General features: G+C 44.3%; 2 protein-coding genes across 11 annotated transcripts in view; one reads left to right on the top strand and one right to left on the bottom strand.

Moving 5' to 3' along the window:
- The window catches only part of LOC114514157 (methyltransferase-like protein 7A), a 32,386-nt gene extending 26,197 nt beyond the window's left edge, over window positions 1–6,189 (top strand). Inside the window, exons 3-4 of one of the 2 annotated variants that reach the window (XM_036019033.1) lie at window positions 1,168–1,302; window positions 5,550–6,189. In XM_036019033.1, coding sequence (XP_035874926.1) covers window positions 1,168–1,302; window positions 5,550–5,614 — 200 coding nt within the window. In that variant the 3' untranslated portion in view covers window positions 5,615–6,189. The remainder of the gene's footprint in view (window positions 1–1,167; window positions 1,303–5,549) is intronic. The other variant, XM_028533446.2, reaches the window with a different exon arrangement.
- SLC11A2 (solute carrier family 11 member 2) overlaps window positions 1,328–17,075 on the bottom strand; it is a 44,817-nt gene continuing 29,069 nt past the window's right edge. For 4 of the 9 annotated variants that reach the window (XM_036019031.1, XM_028532821.2, XM_028532824.2 and 1 more), the window contains exons 16-17: window positions 15,490–15,543; window positions 9,115–10,223 (exon numbers count right to left, since the gene is read on the bottom strand). In XM_036019031.1, coding sequence (XP_035874924.1) covers window positions 10,149–10,223; window positions 15,490–15,543 — 129 coding nt within the window. In that variant the 3' untranslated portion in view covers window positions 9,115–10,148. Of the gene's footprint in view, window positions 1,493–3,637; window positions 3,892–9,114; window positions 10,224–13,239; window positions 15,544–17,075 lie in introns of those variants that run through there. The other 5 variants (XM_028532819.2, XM_028532822.2, XR_004901589.1 and 2 more) reach the window with 4 other exon arrangements.

Genomic DNA, 17,075 nt, shown 5'->3' with positions numbered 1-17,075 from the left:
AATATGGACCCACACTTTTATTATGCAAGTTTTCTTTATTCTTATGTCAAAATATGCATCTGTCCTTGTCATTTTAAGTCTACCTTACCCTCTTTCAGCTATTATAAATATGCTATTCCGTTTTCTTCTAGTTTTTGTTGATTTTATTTATTTATTTTTAGAGAGAGGGGAAGGGAGGAAGAAATGAGAGATATACCAGTGTGTGGTTGTCTCTTGTGTGCCCCTACAGGGGATCTGGCCCACAATGCAGACATGTGCCCTGACCAGGAATCGAACTGGCGACCCTTTGGTTCACAGGCTGGCATTCAATCCACTGAGCCACACCAGCCAGGGCATGATATTTTTGTTTTTACATTTAATTCTAACTCACCCAGAATTTTTTTTGTAGGGTCTAGGGCAAGGCAGAAGTCTAAATTCTCTATTATTATACTAATAATATTTATTAAATAATTATTCCTTTATCTGTTATTTGGTTATTTTGACTTGTCACACATCAGTGTTTTAAATCTCTTCCCAGTATCTTTACTATTCAGTTGATCAATTTTCTGTTTTACAGCCACTTATATAAGACCTTAGTTGTCACAGCAGTATTTTCATTCTTAACATTTATAGGGAATACACAAATATTTGTATGAGTCTCTGGAATTTTCTAGAACTATAGTTCTTCCTGGAATCACATACTTCCTGTGCATCTCTCCTTAAAGCTTAATGTCTCATTTTTAAAGAAGACTCAAGCTTTTACCACTTTGCTTGACCTACTCCTTTTTTGATTACAAGTAGAAAGGAGTAAAGCCCCACACTGAAAACCTATGGAAGCTGGGATGCTCGGTAGGTTTACTGAGTGACTCGTCCACATAAAAAGCCTTGCAGTGTGCACAATTCGCAATCATGCCTCAGGAAAACTAGAAATTACTAAGCAAATTACTATACTATATGGTTCGGGTTTTCTGGGAAAAGGCTAAACTGCAAATATTGAATCCATGAATGTTAAGGGTCCATTTTAAAATCTGGAGAATCAAATCCAGCACGGTTCTATCTCAGGTGTTCTTCGGTGTCTTGCCTGCTCATCTTCCAAGTGCTGACCCTTTGCACAGGACTTCATCCAACTCGCTAAGCTCATGGGAAGTCCAGCCCGCTAGTTATGGAACCTGCCTTTTTAATTCCCAGGGATAGCAGGCTTCATGGCCGTGGTGTCCTACGGTCTTTACACGCTCAAATCCAGAAGAGACCAGAAAATGTCCATCCATCTGATTCACATGAGAGTCGCTGCCCAAGGATTCGTTGTGGGAGCTGTGACTCTAGGTGAGCCGCTTGATCTGTGTCTTGTGTTCAGCTGACTTTTAGTATCGTTACTCATTTTATTCACTCCTATCAGAAGATGCATGTTGGGTCACGATGACATAATGATGGAGGACTGGTAAGAAAAACGGTGTTCCTCGCTTGGCTGATGCTGCTGCCCTGTGATAGGCTTAACTTCTTAAAGTTTTAAGCACTGAAAAAAAGCACAGGAGGCAGAAGGTATATACACTTCCGGTTATAAAATAAGTCAGGGCATATAACAGCATGGCCACTAGGGTTAATGATCCTGTGTTGCATATTTTGAAAGTTGCTAAGAGGGCACATCTTAAAAGTCGTCATCACAAGGGAAAAAGTCTGTGTAGTGATGAGGTGAAGTGGATTATTGTGGTGGTCATCTCATAATATACACAAATATTGAATCATTATGTTGTACACCTAAAATTAACATAATGCATGTCAATTAAAAAGAAAAAATAGTGGAAGCCCTGGCCGGATGCTCAATTGGTTAGAGCATCATCCCGATACACCAAGGTTACAGGTTGGATCCCTGGTCACGGCACAGACAAAAATCAGCCAATGGATGCGTAAATGAGTGAAACAAGAAATCAATGTCTCTTTTTTCCTCCTTCCTTTCCTCCCTCCCCCATCCTCTCTCTCTCAAATCAATTTAAAAATTAAGAAAAGAAAACAATGTAAGAGGAAGAAGAAAGGATGAGAGGTGACTTGCAAAGGAGGGGAGAAAATAAAGACAGAGAAGTTAGATGAAGGCTTGGCTGTGAATCCAGGCAGTGGTAGTGGAAATAGAGGAGATGGATTCTAGAAACATTGAGGACTCAGCAACTAAGTGGTTGGGAAAAGTAAGGAAACAGGAATCGAGGATGACAGGTTTCCGCTCCGGGCAACCAGACATAAGGGCCGCCTTCAGTGGTCCAAGGAGCAAGGGCGGAAGAGCACATTTTGGGGGAGGGTGAGTGCACATGGGACAAAGCAACAGCACCCGACACTTAACGAGTGTTTATGGCGTGCAGGTCAGTCTACTGCTTTATATGTTGTCTCACTTAATCTAATAGATACTTACTTTGACACCACCTGGTACGCTCCAACACAATTCAGTACTGACGCTAACCAGCTGGAGCTCACATCAGACACAACAGGTTTAGGGACATGGTTCCCCAAGACTGCCCTCACTTCAGACACCAGCCTTGGGGGTCCCCAGGCCATCTGCACTTCTGATAAAATGGCTACAAGTTCAGGGGTTCCCAAGATCCCCTCAGATTTGATTATTTCACTAGAACAACTTACGGAACTCAGGAGAGCTTACAATTACAATTACCTACAATTACAGCTTTACTATGAAGTATACAAATCAGGACCAGGCAGACAGGGTAAGGTCTGGGGATCAAAAGCTCAAAGCTTCTGTGCCCTCTTCCTATGGAATCAAGACGTGTCACCCTCCCAGAGTATCCGTGTGTTTACCAATCGAGAAACTGCACTGAACTTCAGTGTCCAGAGCTTTTAGTGGGGCCTCATTACGTAGGCATGGCTGACTGAATCACTGGCCGTGGGACTGACCTCAGTGTCCAGTCCTACTCCCCTCCCTGGAGACCCATGAGCCCTCCAGTCCCACGGCTGGTCTTTCTGGCCGACCAGCCACATCTGGAAGCTATCTAGGAGTCCGCCATGAGTCACCTCATCAGCATAACCTCATCAGGTATGATCCAAGGAGCTCAAGAATAACACACACCCCCCTGTTACTTGGGAAATTCCAAGCATCTTAGATCTATACCAGAAACCCTGAACAAAGACCAAGGTCTTTATTAAACTATCCTGTGAGGTAGGTACTATTGTTATCCCATTTTACAGATAAGGAAACTGAGGCTTAGAGGGGGTGAGTTACTTGTTCACAATCACAGGGGCAATCTACTCCAGAGCCTGAATTCTTTTTTTTTTTTTTAATTTGAGAGACAGAGACAGAGACAGTGACACTGATTTGTTGTTCCACTTATTTATCCATCCATTGGTTATTTCTTATATGAGCCCTGACTGGGGATTGAACCCGTAACCTTGCTATATTGGCACAATGCTGTAACCAACTGAGCTAGCCAGCCAGGGCCAGAGTCTGAACTCTTAATTTTATAATATACTGACAAGAGATGCCTATGGCAGGTGTTTCCAAGTTGGAGTATTCATACCCTAGTCAATATATAAGGAGATCCAGGGGGATGTGAGAAGAAAATATTTTTATCTTAAAAACAAAAAACCTTCACTAATATATAGACTCGCCATAGGACATTTATACTATCTATAAATAAATGAGCATCTTGAGGGGCATGCTCAACATACTTACTTAGGCACAATTCAAGTCTGGAGACCACCTTCCTATGGGATGTGGAAATGTCACACGAGGAACACTGAATACACGAGTCACATACACCACATGTGGATCTCACTCTTCGAAGGAAGATCTCACTTCGAGATCTAACTTGCTTACCAGTGAAGCCGCAGGTGTGATGCGGTGAGAAAAGTTGAGATCAGAACTCCAGGGAACACCACCACCACTTAAGAGGTAGGCAAGAGGTAAGAATTCTCTGTCTAAAAAGCACGGGGAACAAACAGGGAGAGAATGTCAAGTGGTGACGGGGCAGAGACTGGGGCGATGCAGCAACAGGCCGAGGACTGCAGCAACGTCAGAAGCCAGGGGAGGCCTGGGGCAGATCCTCCCTCAGTCCTTCACAGAGCACCAAGTCTGCTGGTGCTGAGACGGGAAGAGGTGGCGCTGGGGCTGCCTGTCACTGCCAGGATGAATCCGTAGAGACAAGATTGAACCTGTACAGGAACTTTATTCAGATGATGGTGATCTGAGAAGACAGCAGGATATGTACCCTCCAAAACAGTCTTCACATTTCATCTCAAGCTGACATGAGGAGGAGAAGGGGTAGGTAAAGGACCTGGAAAAAAGGGTTAATGGGCTAAGAGTTGCAGTCCTGTGACAGTTTTCCTAGTACTTGATCTGTTGATCAGCAATTCTTCATCAGCATTCCCTCCCTGGAACGGAATGGCTCAGATACCAGGTCCATCCTCAAGGACCCCCGGGGGCACCAAGGTGGGAATCCTCGTGACCTCCTGGAGTCACGAAGGCCCTGCATTCCAGTTCCTGGAACAACAGCTTTCCGCATGCACTCATCACTTGAGCCTATGAACTGTAGCTAAGGCTAAAATCTTAACTCTTCAGTTCCCCTATCAGTACCTTGACTTCAGACTTCTAGTCTCCAGAACTGTGAGACAATACATGTCTGTTATTTTAAGCCAAGAAGAAAAAGCATCAGCAGCAGCACAGGGAAGTGAGTCCTATAATTCTCTCTGAATCTGAATCTGAGAATGTTATTCCCATTGATACCACAATGATTCAAGTTAAAATTTTTTGTCTTGAATTTTATTCATCTGTGATAGTAATCACCTATTTCATTAGAAAATTATGTCGACATCTCCTGCGCTGTTGAGGTAAGAGCAACTAACTTACTAACCCTTCCTCCTCTGCATGCTCTTGGAAGACATTAGCAAGCCCTGTCAGAAAGCCAGCAGAAGGAAACTGGAGGATTTAGTTTAGACAACCAGCTAGAGAGCCGATGTCTGGATAATCAATATGGGTGGGGGGATGAGTTGTAGTTTAAGCCTGTGACTCCTCAACTGGTTTCGGGTACAAACATTTGCTGACATCCCACAATGCACCGAAGCAGCTCCTCTGTCCCTCCTTCAGCCTAACCCTGGGACCGCATCTTGCGGAGGATACGCCCTTGTCTCATCTGCCTGAACTCAGCTACCTCACCCAACAGCCTAGAGATCCCTGAAGCAGAGATTAAGCCTGTTCGCCTCTGTGTTCTTCAGGATGCTGAGCACAAGTCGACACTGAACAGATGTTGCTAAATTGAGGTTCCTATTATTTTTAACCTTAATATCTAGCCAAGTATTTCCACTTTTCTCACTTTTCCACCAGTATTTTAAAACTCAGGCTTTAGGGTGGCATCACATCATAAATTCAGATTTATACTGATCTTAAACGGCTCTTAGTTGTTGCTGTTTTTTCTGGAGTCACTTGTATAATCCAAGCCAAAAATTAGTAAGATGGAAGGTATTGTTTGTTTGTTTGTTTGTTTTGAAACTGTGGACTAGTTTTGGGGAAATGCAAGTGGAAGAAACTCAGTGTCTGTTCCCCATGGACGCCCCAATGACACCCATCTCCCTGTTTCCAGGTGTGCTCTACTCCATGTACAAGGATCACATCAGACCCCGGCTCTTCAATGTGCCCAAAAAATGAAGCTACATACAAAAAAGACAAGAAGCCTGCTGGAAACTATTATGAAGAATGAATTTTCAATATACAGCCAACTATACTGCAGAAGTACTAGGGAGAATTTTCATAGCCTCGTATAGTGAGTCTCAATTATTTAAGTGGTTCCCCCAGCAGTAGTCATAATCAATTAAAAAATATCCTTGTTGATGTCTTTCAGAAGCTCGGGCATGATTTTCTGACTTTCAAATTTTTATTTTGTAGTTAATGACAGAAGATAATCTATGTTATAACAAACCAATCATAAAATTAGGAGTTGACTATACATAGTAGGCACAGAAATTTTGTTTATATCCATATCAAAAGTGATAGTCTATTCGTTGCTTCATTCACCCCACATAGGGCAAGGTAACTAAAGCTTCCAGAAACTCATTTTTAGAATGGGCAACAATTATATCAGAGAATGGTCCTCTTGTTATTTAAATTTAGTTCACCACTGTGCACCTCACTCTTACATAGAAACTTGACTATACCACCACAAACATCAATGATGTTATACCTGTGTATTCATTTTTTTTATTTCTTTAAAGCATGTCTAGGAGTATGAAAGTAAATTGCTTTAAAAAATCCCCTCCCCCGCAGATGGCAGCATCGCGGGGGTGACATGGTTTAGCCCGTCTCCGCCACTGCTAATGTCACACGACGGAGCAGAAAACACGATGTGGGGCCCCAGCAGACGTCACACGTTACGTGCGCCTCTGGCCTCGGGCTCTAAAAAAACTAGACTTCGTTGACCTCGTAACTGTCACGACTCAGATATACTCCCTAAGACTCCAAGCCTGGAAAAGAAAACAAGAAAACAAACAAAGATTTGCTGAAATAAAATCAAGAATGCACAGTAAGACGATCTGTGGTGGTGGTCTCCTTTTCCGTGCTGTTTCCTGTAGTGCAGGGTTATTGTGACAGGAAGGTGAGACCAGTATTTGAGAAAGTGAAAGATGCAGGAATATTTGAAAGTAGGTCTGCGATCTAGGTATTAACCCCCTGTTCTGTGTTTTACACACACCTTCCCCACTGGCACAAGCCATTATTTTAAAGGCTGTCATTTGCACCTATCGCGAGGCTCTTCTAGTGCCACCAACAAAAACAGAAGTTTTGGTCAACACTGTCCTCTTTGGAAAATGGGCAAGGAAAGAATCCAGCTACTTTATTCCACTGGAGAAAATATTCCAGCAGCTGGATCTAATACGTTCATGAAGGTCAGGGGACTTGAGGACAGCTGGCACAGAATGCCATCCTACAAAGACTCTCTTAAAAAAAAAAGGAAGAAATGTTATCCTTCACGTGGATTACATAAGGAACTGATCAGGCTACTGGAAAGATTCCACCCTCTCAAATTCTCAGTGTTAAAGCAGATTACCTGAAGTGTTTAATTAGAAACAGCTTTTCTTACAAAACCCAATAGGTTGCAGAATTTCTGTTCTTACTGAGAACTAAAGTAATATATGTATTGCTTGAAATAAGCGATGCAAAACATTTATTTATTAGATCAGCTATGCATTAGAACCCACAAATTATTAACACGTTCTCACCTTCGGAGGAAAGTATGCAGGCTGCTCAATTACATTAGCTTCGGTAAAGAGGGAGGGCCACTGTAGGAAGACTCCGTGAACAGCTAACATGCAGTACCTGAATCTGAACAACACTTCTGGGGCAAAGCTTAGGTGGCTTAGTATCATAATGTGTAAAGTTGAGGAGGCTATTTTCATGAGCTGCTATAACCCTCACTTGCTAGTTAGACTATTTCATGTGCCTGGGTGTGCTGTGAGTGCCTCTGATGTTAGGAGACACAGTGAAGTAGCAGCGAGTGCTCAGTAACAATGTTTAATTGCATTTTTCTGACACTCCGGGTATACAGTGCCAGAGCGTTCATTTACAAACCGACTCCCTAGTGTTAAACCCCAGGGACTGAGTGAGTGTATGCGTACATGCTACTCTTAAAATTGAATACATTGATGCCTATATAATCACATAATATAGAAATCCAGATTTTAAATAATAAATTACAGAAAGTTTTTAACTTAGCAAAAAAGATTACCCAAGATTCACTCTCTAGACATCAGGCTCTTCAACTGGTTTTAGCACGATTCAATTCGTTTATTAACAAATTTTCTGACTGCAGGAGTTGTATGACCTAAAGGGTATGCTTATACATTTTTGTAAACTTTAGTCTGTTTCTAATAACTTACAGTTAACGGATGGAGCCCTGGCTGGTGTTGCTCAGTGGGCTGAGTGCCAGCCTGTAAACTGAATGGTCACCGGGTGGATTCCCAGTCCGAGCACATGCCTGGGTTGCAGGCCAGGTCCTCGGTTGGGGGTGTGTGAGAGGCAACCACTTGATGTTTCTCTTGCACATCAATGCTTCTCCCTCTTTCTCTCTCCTTCCCCCTCTCTCTAAAAAATAAATAAAATCTTAAAAAAAAAAAAGCATGGAGAAGAGCTACAGACATCACCCAAGTGCGTAATCTCTTGTTTAACCAACCACCTCATCTTTTTATGAGTTGCAAAACAATTTTTTTTGCCTTTGTTTCCTTTCGCCATTCTGTGGGAATGAAACTACTGGGAAATGAAATTGTCCAGAGGAAGGAAAATTCATCTAGAGTTGCTACAGGTGTATAAAGTTTAAACCAAAACACTGAAACTCATTTTAAAAGTCCCTTTTTCAAGTGAAAGCTGCTAATTGATGCTAACTCAGTTTCATTTTTAAAAATCAGAAGGACTCTAAACCTTCGTTGCAAGGTGCTGCTCTTTATCAGAAGTTTCCCAACCCCTGGAGTAGAAATGAAGGAATTTTGAAGTACCATCTCAGGAATATCCCTGCCACCTAGACGGCCACATCATAGAAAGGAAGACAGGCAATTGTTTGGATTTTTAAAAGTCTTGTTGAAATATAGCAAGTTTTTTTTAAGATTTTATTTATTTATTTTTGGAGAGGGAAGCGGGGGAGAGAGAGAGAGAAACATCAATGTGCGGTTGCTAGGGGTTATGGCCTGCAACCCAGGTATGTACCCTGGCTGGGAATCGAACCTGCGATGCTTTGGTTCGCAGCCCGCGCTCAATCCACTGAGCTACGCCAGCCAGGGCTCGAAATATAGCAAGTTTTAAAATAAGGCAGACAGGTCAGATATTTCATTTTTATGCTGAAAGAAGAAGATGATGCCCCGAGTCACACAAACTCCATGGCTCTGGAGCGGGAAGGAAAGCATGGCGGGGAGCACCCACCCTGAGGCACGTTCCGTTAGAAACGGGCGGCTGCCGTCGGTCCCGGCCAACTGCACTTCCCCGCATGAACTCAAACACAGAGCCGACAATCTTCTGACTTACCAGGTAGTCAAGCAAAAACTCTCCATTTTTAAATATTAAATTTTTATTGTAAAAAATGTATAGAAAAACAATCCTGGTTAAGAAGGGGACTCAAAAAATCTATAACCCACATGGAGGCAGGCAGTTGGTGACAGGTGGACTAATCTTCCAAGTACCAGCCTGGTTCTAATTTCATACTATTACTTGGTACAAATACCTTGAAATAAAATGCTTAGCATTCTCTAGGACATTAGAAATATAAGCCACTCCTAGAAATATGCTTTGAACCTAGAAATGATATTGGAGTGCTAATGGGGAAAGTGGGAAGAAAAGGAAACTAATCCCTCCATTATGTTCTGCTGGGGCTTACACAGTTAAATACTAGACATTTCTTCTTTTCATGCCTGACCCCGCCGAATGCTAGAGCGGGCTGCCTCACCCGACGAAGCCTGGGAACTGATTGTTGCTTCAAGTTTAGTTTCTGGATCTTGTTACCAGGGATTAAGCTCTTTGGAAAATACCATCATATCTCAAAAAAAATTCAAGAAAAGCGACAGAGGATAACAATTGTAAAGCACACTGGTAACTAGGATTAAATATGATTGCTAAATGTAAGAAATGTTTTCTGTAGAAATGATGTGCTAGTACCGGTAGTTCCTGAGGGTCTGGGGAAAGCTGACTGAAATGCGACCAGCCGTCGGCGAGCACCACTTGACGGGGGAAGTCACTGTGACCAGTTCCCGCTGAAGAAGAGCATGAGGCCCTTTCTTTTTTCACTTGTGCTCCAGACAAAACAAGTATCTCATTTGTCTGAGCGAGATGTTGTTTAAAAATATAAAAGACCTATCAATTTTTGTCATCTTAAAATCGACCCAAACTGATACGTTCAGGATTACATGAGTACATACACATATATGTTTTTTAAATCGCAGCAGCTGAGGCACGAGCCCATAGGGGGTGCGGCCCTCGCGGGCCATCGACTGACTCTGGCCGTGGCAGGACTGCCGTGAGTGGGCGGGTCTCTGACCTACACTGAACAGCTGATAGCTTTTAACACCCTTCCCATGAGGAAATCTTTGCCTTTTGTTCAGAACATTGAACAAGACTCACCTCTGAACTAACAGAGATGTGTTAACAGGGCCCTGGGCACAAACGGACTAAGAGAAAATGGTTCGCACACAGTCTCTCAGGCTGCCGGTCATCTAGACACAAGTGAGTCGGCATCCATGGTGTTCAGGAGGTAGAGTTCAGGCTGAGCTGCCAGTCCCAGGAACTGCGGACGAGAAGATGGAGAAGGGTTAGACTGATGCGTAAGTACTTAGGTATTTAAACTGTCACTTAAGTATCTATAGATAGCACATCGATAGAGGCCTTCATTCAGTGCTGCTGCACTGATTTTTCTTTCAGAGAAGAGATGGCTTACAGACACACTGTGTACGGTACACAGAGTAGCTAGGAGCTGCAGTAGCGCAGCGTTGAGACAGTGCCAGGTACCCTTGGCACCATTTGCACTTCATTCTCCTAACACCCTTTGCCTCGGAACGGGTAACCTGACCCGGACATTAAGGGCAAGTGCGTGGACTGCTTTGTACTTCAGTGCTGTGTGTGTGCTAGCATCAGATTTCAGATGATCCAAGTCCTGGGCCCCATCACCCTTTGGCACCTGAGCAAAGTCTTTCATTAAAAAAAAAAAAGAAAAGAAAGAAAGAAAGAAAAGAAAAAGTCCTGACTGGTGTGATTCAGTGGATAGGGCGTCGTCCAGCAAACCCAAAAATTCAATTCCAGGGCCCTGGCTGGGGGCGTGCAAGAGGCAACCAATGTTTTTCGCCCTCCCTTCCCTCCTCTCTAAAAATAATAAAATCTTAAAAAAAAAAAAACCCAAAACATAAAATGGCATGTGGGAAGAGAGGGAGATGATGAGCCCTGGGTCCCGAATGTTTGTCAGTCTGAGAATGGCCTCAGCTGCTTCTCAGACACACGGCAGACCCTGCTCCTGGAAACCAGAATCCGGATGATTTGTGTTGGGATCTGTGAAGCTGTACTTAGCTCTTTCTCTCTCCTCTGCATACACTCAGTGGGACAATCACTGAGTCTCCCTGCAGCCCTGCTATCATTACCCAGGGCTTTGGGAATGTCATGGCCCCTTGGCACCAGCAGTCTGGGAATGAACTTGGAACACAGACTGAGTTCGCAGGAAGAGCATGTGCCCATTACAGAGTGGTGGGAAAGGCACTGGAGCTGAGTTCAAGCCCCCACTCGGCCCCTTTGTACGACCTCCAGCAGGTCATGTGTCCTTCTGGAGCCTTATCCTACTTGCTTGTACAGTGGAAGTAAATGCTACCCTTGTGAACTCCAAGCACATTAACATGCTCTCTCATGTTAGTGTTCAATAAACATAATTTCTAGCACATTACAGATTGTCCTCCACCCCTCACAGGCTGGTGACAGCTGCATGAGGATGAGTCCAGATGGGGCCCAAGACAGAACTACTCCCAGCTGATGGGCTTGGAAATACAAGTCCCACTGGCCTCAGCGCAGAAAGTCAGCTCTTTACACTTTGGCTTATGCATTTTAGGGTTTTCCACCTCAGGTTTTCCTTACCCCGGGGCCATTGCCAGATATGCGGACAATTCACTGCAGTCTTTTCTCAAGTGAGCCAAGGTGGCGGGCTTCCTCATTACGTAGTGAGCAAGGGTTGCACAGTTAGTCTCATGATCCCCAGAGCGTATTAGCGAGGTGACTTTAAATAGACAGAGCTCCTCCACCGGAGAAGTGCGTCATTGCTCTGGGACATTGAGAAATGGTGCCAAGTGGCATGGACAGAGGCTAAAACACTGTCCAGGGCAGAGAGGTGGTGCAAATGAGTAAACTATTAGTTCTTAGCTATTGCTGAGGTAGGATCACAGAGGGCCCTGCCTATTTTCTACAACTGCCAAAAAAGCTTTTTTTTTAATTTAGTGCAGGCCAAACAAAATTGGCCTGCCAGCTGGCAACTTGAGCTGAAACATATTTTAACACTAATCAGAATATCTAGCCAACGCTTTTGTGCGTTCATGTTTCTGGGGCTGCTGAACACCAAAGCTTGGTATCTGAAACTCACATGAAGCGTGTACTATATATTACATAGGATGGTTTTGGTAATGATAACGTGGGCCTTGCAGTTAAGGTGTTCAAGTTCAAATGTCAGTTGCCCATTAGCAATATAATCTGGGAGTTATTTTTGGCCTTTTCGTTGCCTCGTCTGTACCAAAGTTGACCCTCTGTTGTAAGAATTAAACGAGATCATGAGTGCTTAGACCAGGACTGGTACATGGTAATGCATGAGCTACTTTAAACATTCAGAAGGTGTCAAAAGAAACTGACACATTTTGATTCACTGGTCCTATCCAGTGAAGGAGCAGAAAGAGTTCCAGAGGGTAGAGCTAAAGGGAATATCTCAAATTGGGATCTTTTAATTACTTTGCATCCTATTTTAGTTCTGGAACTAAAACCCCATTAAGAAGAACAAGAGAGCCCTGGCCAGAATGGCTCTACAGTTTGGGTGTCATCCTGCAAAGAAAAAGGTTGCCTGTTGGATTCCCAGTCAGGGCACATGCCTGGGTTGTGGGCCAAGTCCCAGGTTGGGGAGGTATGAGAGGCAACCAATCAGTGTTTCTCTCACACTGATATTTCTCCCTATCTTTTCCCTCTCTCTAAATAAATAAAATCTTTAAAAAAGGCGGGGGGAGAAGAAGAGAGCTAAATGGGATAGGACGGAGAGAACAAAATCCCCAGATTACTTCTGTGGTGCCACGTAGGTACAGAAAAAGGGGGAATGGAGTCCTAGTGACACTCTTGGGACAAATGAAGTGCTTGACTCAGACTTTCCCATCATGCATCTGGTGACAGGGCCAGGTCACGTGCCTGCACTTGTCTTTGCTTTTACTAAGTGGTGCCAATACGATTCCCATCTCAATGGTAAAATAAGACTACAGGGAGAAAAGTGTTCAGTTTAGGGCAGAGAAGGCAGAAAAACACATTTTTTCAAGTTTAAACATGGTGATGATGTGACCATCACTAACAGCAACACCATTCGACTAAGTGGGTGAGTGGGAACGAGGGTGTCGGCACTCCATCGGTCCTCCCAGGACTGAGGCCACTCACCCCTCTGCCCCCCCAACAAGGGGACACGCCGGCGTGGGCTTGGTGTGCCATTCCAGCTGGCAGCTGGTGTTTTAGTGTTTCAAAATTGTTGAGACCCTCATTAATAAAGTATTTTTAAAGTTAAAAAAATACCCAGGAAGCCAAACTGGAAAAAGAAAAATGTTTTTAATTACAAACCAAGTTTACATATTGTTAAATGGTCACTAAAACCTCAGCTGTAACCACTCCTAAAACCACTAGTGCGACCTCACAAGAGCCAGACGGCACCTCTGCCCCATCCCCGGGCATCCCTTGCAGGCTGCAGCAGCAGTTACTTCATGTCACGTTTCTGGAGAGCAAGGACCAATGGTATGATGTCCAACTGCATGTCCTTACACGTCCCACACAAAGCCACAGACAAAGCACACCGCACGCACGGCACCGGGAGACTGAGAGGTCTGAACGGCGTTCATCGCAGCCAGAGTGCCGGCTGCAGTGCACGGACTGAGAGGGCCCAGTGGGGTCCAGCACGGGAGGTTTTAACACTTGTGCAATACTACACACATAGTATTATAGAATGCCATTGCACTGGGAAGAAATTTTCCATCACTCCAAGTCATTAGTACAGCTTTTAAGAGAAAACTGGCAGTTTTTACCTGGGCTTCTAAATATTTGTGACTTTGGGAATGCCTGGGCCCACCCAGACTTAGAGCAAAGGTAAATGTTTCTGTACTGTCTTTACAGAGAATGTTTGGGTCAGACTGGCCTTCACCTTGTAGCCAGACCTACTGCAACTTAAGGTGTCACCCTCCGAAATCTTCACCGGGGGAAGGGGCGGACACGAGGAGGAGCGGTCAGGGAAATCTGTCTTTCAGGAGCCTGTGCTACATTACTTGAGTGGCTAAATAAAGGTATGTCAGTGAATCGGTGGTTTACCCTTAGTGACTTACAGAAGACAGTCTGTCCACTCTGCATGTTTGACTGTGTGCAAAATATCCACAATAATGCCTTCCGGTGCTCAAACGAACAGAGAACATCAGTCCACCAGGACTCCAGGGGAAAGCCCACCCCAAATGAGAAGTTACTCAACGCCATTCCCATTACTGTCTGCACCGAGTCAACAGATATACAAGACTTGATTATTAATCTCCATCAGACAAATGTGATTTGGTCTGAGATAATCACATAGTCTCTGGCTCCACACGTAAAAATCTTGCAGGTGGCTGAAGAGCAGAAGCTTCGGGCTGAAGGGACCCATCTCCTCTGATGCCAGAGCTCCACCAGCTGGTCCATTTTCCCCTCTGAGGGAATGGCTGAGGCGAGGCAGCCCCGCGCAGCCTTGCTGAGAGAACTCTGCAGCCATTAGGTCCACAGCTGCTGAGACTGCCTTGCCAGTCGTCCTGGGCGAACTTCAGGAAACACGGTGGTTCTGCAGGAGGTGGCTTTTACGAATATAACAGGTGGCTCTTCTCCTTTCAGGTCTTTTCTCCTTACCCCCAAGTGTCATGAGAACATCAGCTTATAAATGCTACCATCCCTCCTGGAGGAGGAAGGTGAAGGTTTTGCAACTAGATATGCTTGAGACTAAGTGTCAGGAAAGTGCTGTGTACAGACATACGAGTTACTAAAGTCGGTGCTCCCAAGAAAATCCTGGTAAGCGTTCAGTCTCTGAGGAACATCTTCTAAGTGATTTTCGAGGTGATTGGTAAACCCCCACCCATAGGTGAGTTTTTGCTATTTGTCCATTTATCACTTTTATGCTTTATTACTCCTCTTAACTCCCACTGAGAAATTTAAAGTAGAAATTTGAAGAATTCTGAACCTTATAGAGGTAGAAGTCTCATAATTTTATATTTAGTATGGATAGAACCACCCTAGTGGAGATTTAATTTTTTTATAATTAAAATAATTGAAAGGGCATGCATAAGTATTTCTCAGCCTTTTATAATCCATTTTCTTTAATAAACAAATCTGCCTACCCACTCTGCACTTTCATCATGAAATGCATTGCATTTTCCACATTTTTTTTAATGCATAGCTTAGTTAAGACTCAGAGGTTTCACTCTCAAAGGGATAAAATAAGCTGGCCCCTCAGCAGCTCCCGAAGGGTTTAGTGTTAGAACGACAGCAGCAAATCGTCCGCTTTTCAAAGATCCCATCCAATCCAGTTCCCAGGTGAGGTGGTCAGTTAGAGAAAAAATTCCATCTTTCAGACACATGTGGAATAGCGTCTTCCACAACCAACAGCTGAGTCCTACCCGCAGTCTGTGCAACAGCACATACTCTTGGCTATGTTCACACAGTAAACCATAGAAACACACTGGCTCTGATGGCTACGTGGATCAGACGGGCCGATCCAGTGTTTACTTAGTATAGTCACCGGTGGCTTCTTCGGTCAGGACTTTAGAGATGCTTACCGTGCGCCCACAATCCAGGAAGGACATGCCCAGTGCAATCAAACATTGCCAGATCTGGAAGATGAAACACAGCCGTCACCCAGGAGCCCACCGTGACCGCTCGCATTGCACCGCTCAGACGCAAAGCTGCTTCCCCCCAGGACACCCAGCTCTGCCTAGCTTCTGTCACCAAGTCATCCTCCCAGCCCCTCAGCTGCTTCAGAACACCCTGGCACCTGCCGCCTTCAGCAAAGCTTTTCTGTGCTGGTCACAACACCAAGCTCCCTCTGCTCCTACCAATTTGTGTTTGCAATTTGTGTCTTTCGTTGGACCTGGAGTTCCCTGAAGACTACTTTTCTTTAGGCCTACCCGCTTCCTCACGATGAGGGGAAGGAATGACAGGCTAATGCAACTGAACATTCCCCTATGCTGCTCTGTCAGTACATTTTGGAGCTCAACAACAGTGGCCGACTCTAGAATCAGCCCTCAGCCTTAAAAATGGTCTTCAATGACGTCAGGACAACTGGGCACCTCCGTCACCAATTTGCACGAAGGGAGGATTCCCTTAACTTCCGCAGTGAATTTTAAAAATGGCTCCTGTCAAGGACATAATGGGGTGACTTGGGTTTCCTGGGAGATTACAGGGTCAGCACAATCCTAGTGTCCCCAAGGCCTCCTGGGGAGCGGAAGGGATGTATCAGCGCAGGACAGGGCTTCAAGACACCCGCCAAAGCGGTGTTCTCAGCCGCACGGCCGGCCTGCAGCAGATGTGCCACGGGACCAGGGGAGTGTCGCAGGGGTCAGCGGCGGTTTCCAGCCCCCGCCCTCCACCGCTCTCGTCAGCAGACGTGGTATAAATTTGGTTGTCCCTGCTCCTCAACCCTTGTGTTTTTCAGAGAAACCTGTCTAGAACGGGAAGGTGGACTTCCCGTTGTTACTACAGCCATTTTTCATTAATATAAGGAATATTACAGAAGATTTGGAAAATAAAAGAATATATCCATCATCCCACCATCTTAAGACAAGGACTGTTACCATTTTTATATAATTATTCAGAATTTTTAAACATTTTTGATTATCTGGGTATACCTAAGTCTACATTCCTTTTCTATGTGGTTGTATAACCATCTTTTTTTTTAGATAATTCTAAAATAATTCAATGTGAGACTGCCACTTCTACTTATCTCCTTACTGGACAGCTGTTCAGTGGCAGAGTGACAGGGCTGCGCACCTACACGGGCCCACCGCAAAGCTCGGGGACCCACTGCGCAGCCTGTCTGCAGCCCCACCGCACACCACCCCTCCTGCCCGCGTGGCTCCTCGTCCTTTAGTTCCTACGCTCTCTTTTAGGAAAAGACAGAAGTGACAGAAATAGAAAGATGATAGCTCTTAGGAACCAAATTTTATGGTTAAAAATATTGTTTAACCCTACACACACACATATATATATATACACACACACACCATATATATATACACCATATATATACACACACACACACACCATATATATATATATATATATATGTTTTAACTATAGCTGATTTAACAATTTCATGTAAATTACCTCGATACCCTAGGGACAGACTGTCATGTGCTCTTTTGGG

The sequence above is a fragment of the Phyllostomus discolor genome, chromosome 2, assembly GCF_004126475.2.
Source record: "Phyllostomus discolor isolate MPI-MPIP mPhyDis1 chromosome 2, mPhyDis1.pri.v3, whole genome shotgun sequence".
Lineage (NCBI taxonomy): Eukaryota > Metazoa > Chordata > Mammalia > Chiroptera > Phyllostomidae > Phyllostomus > Phyllostomus discolor.
This window is presented reverse-complemented; position numbering and strand designations above follow the sequence as displayed.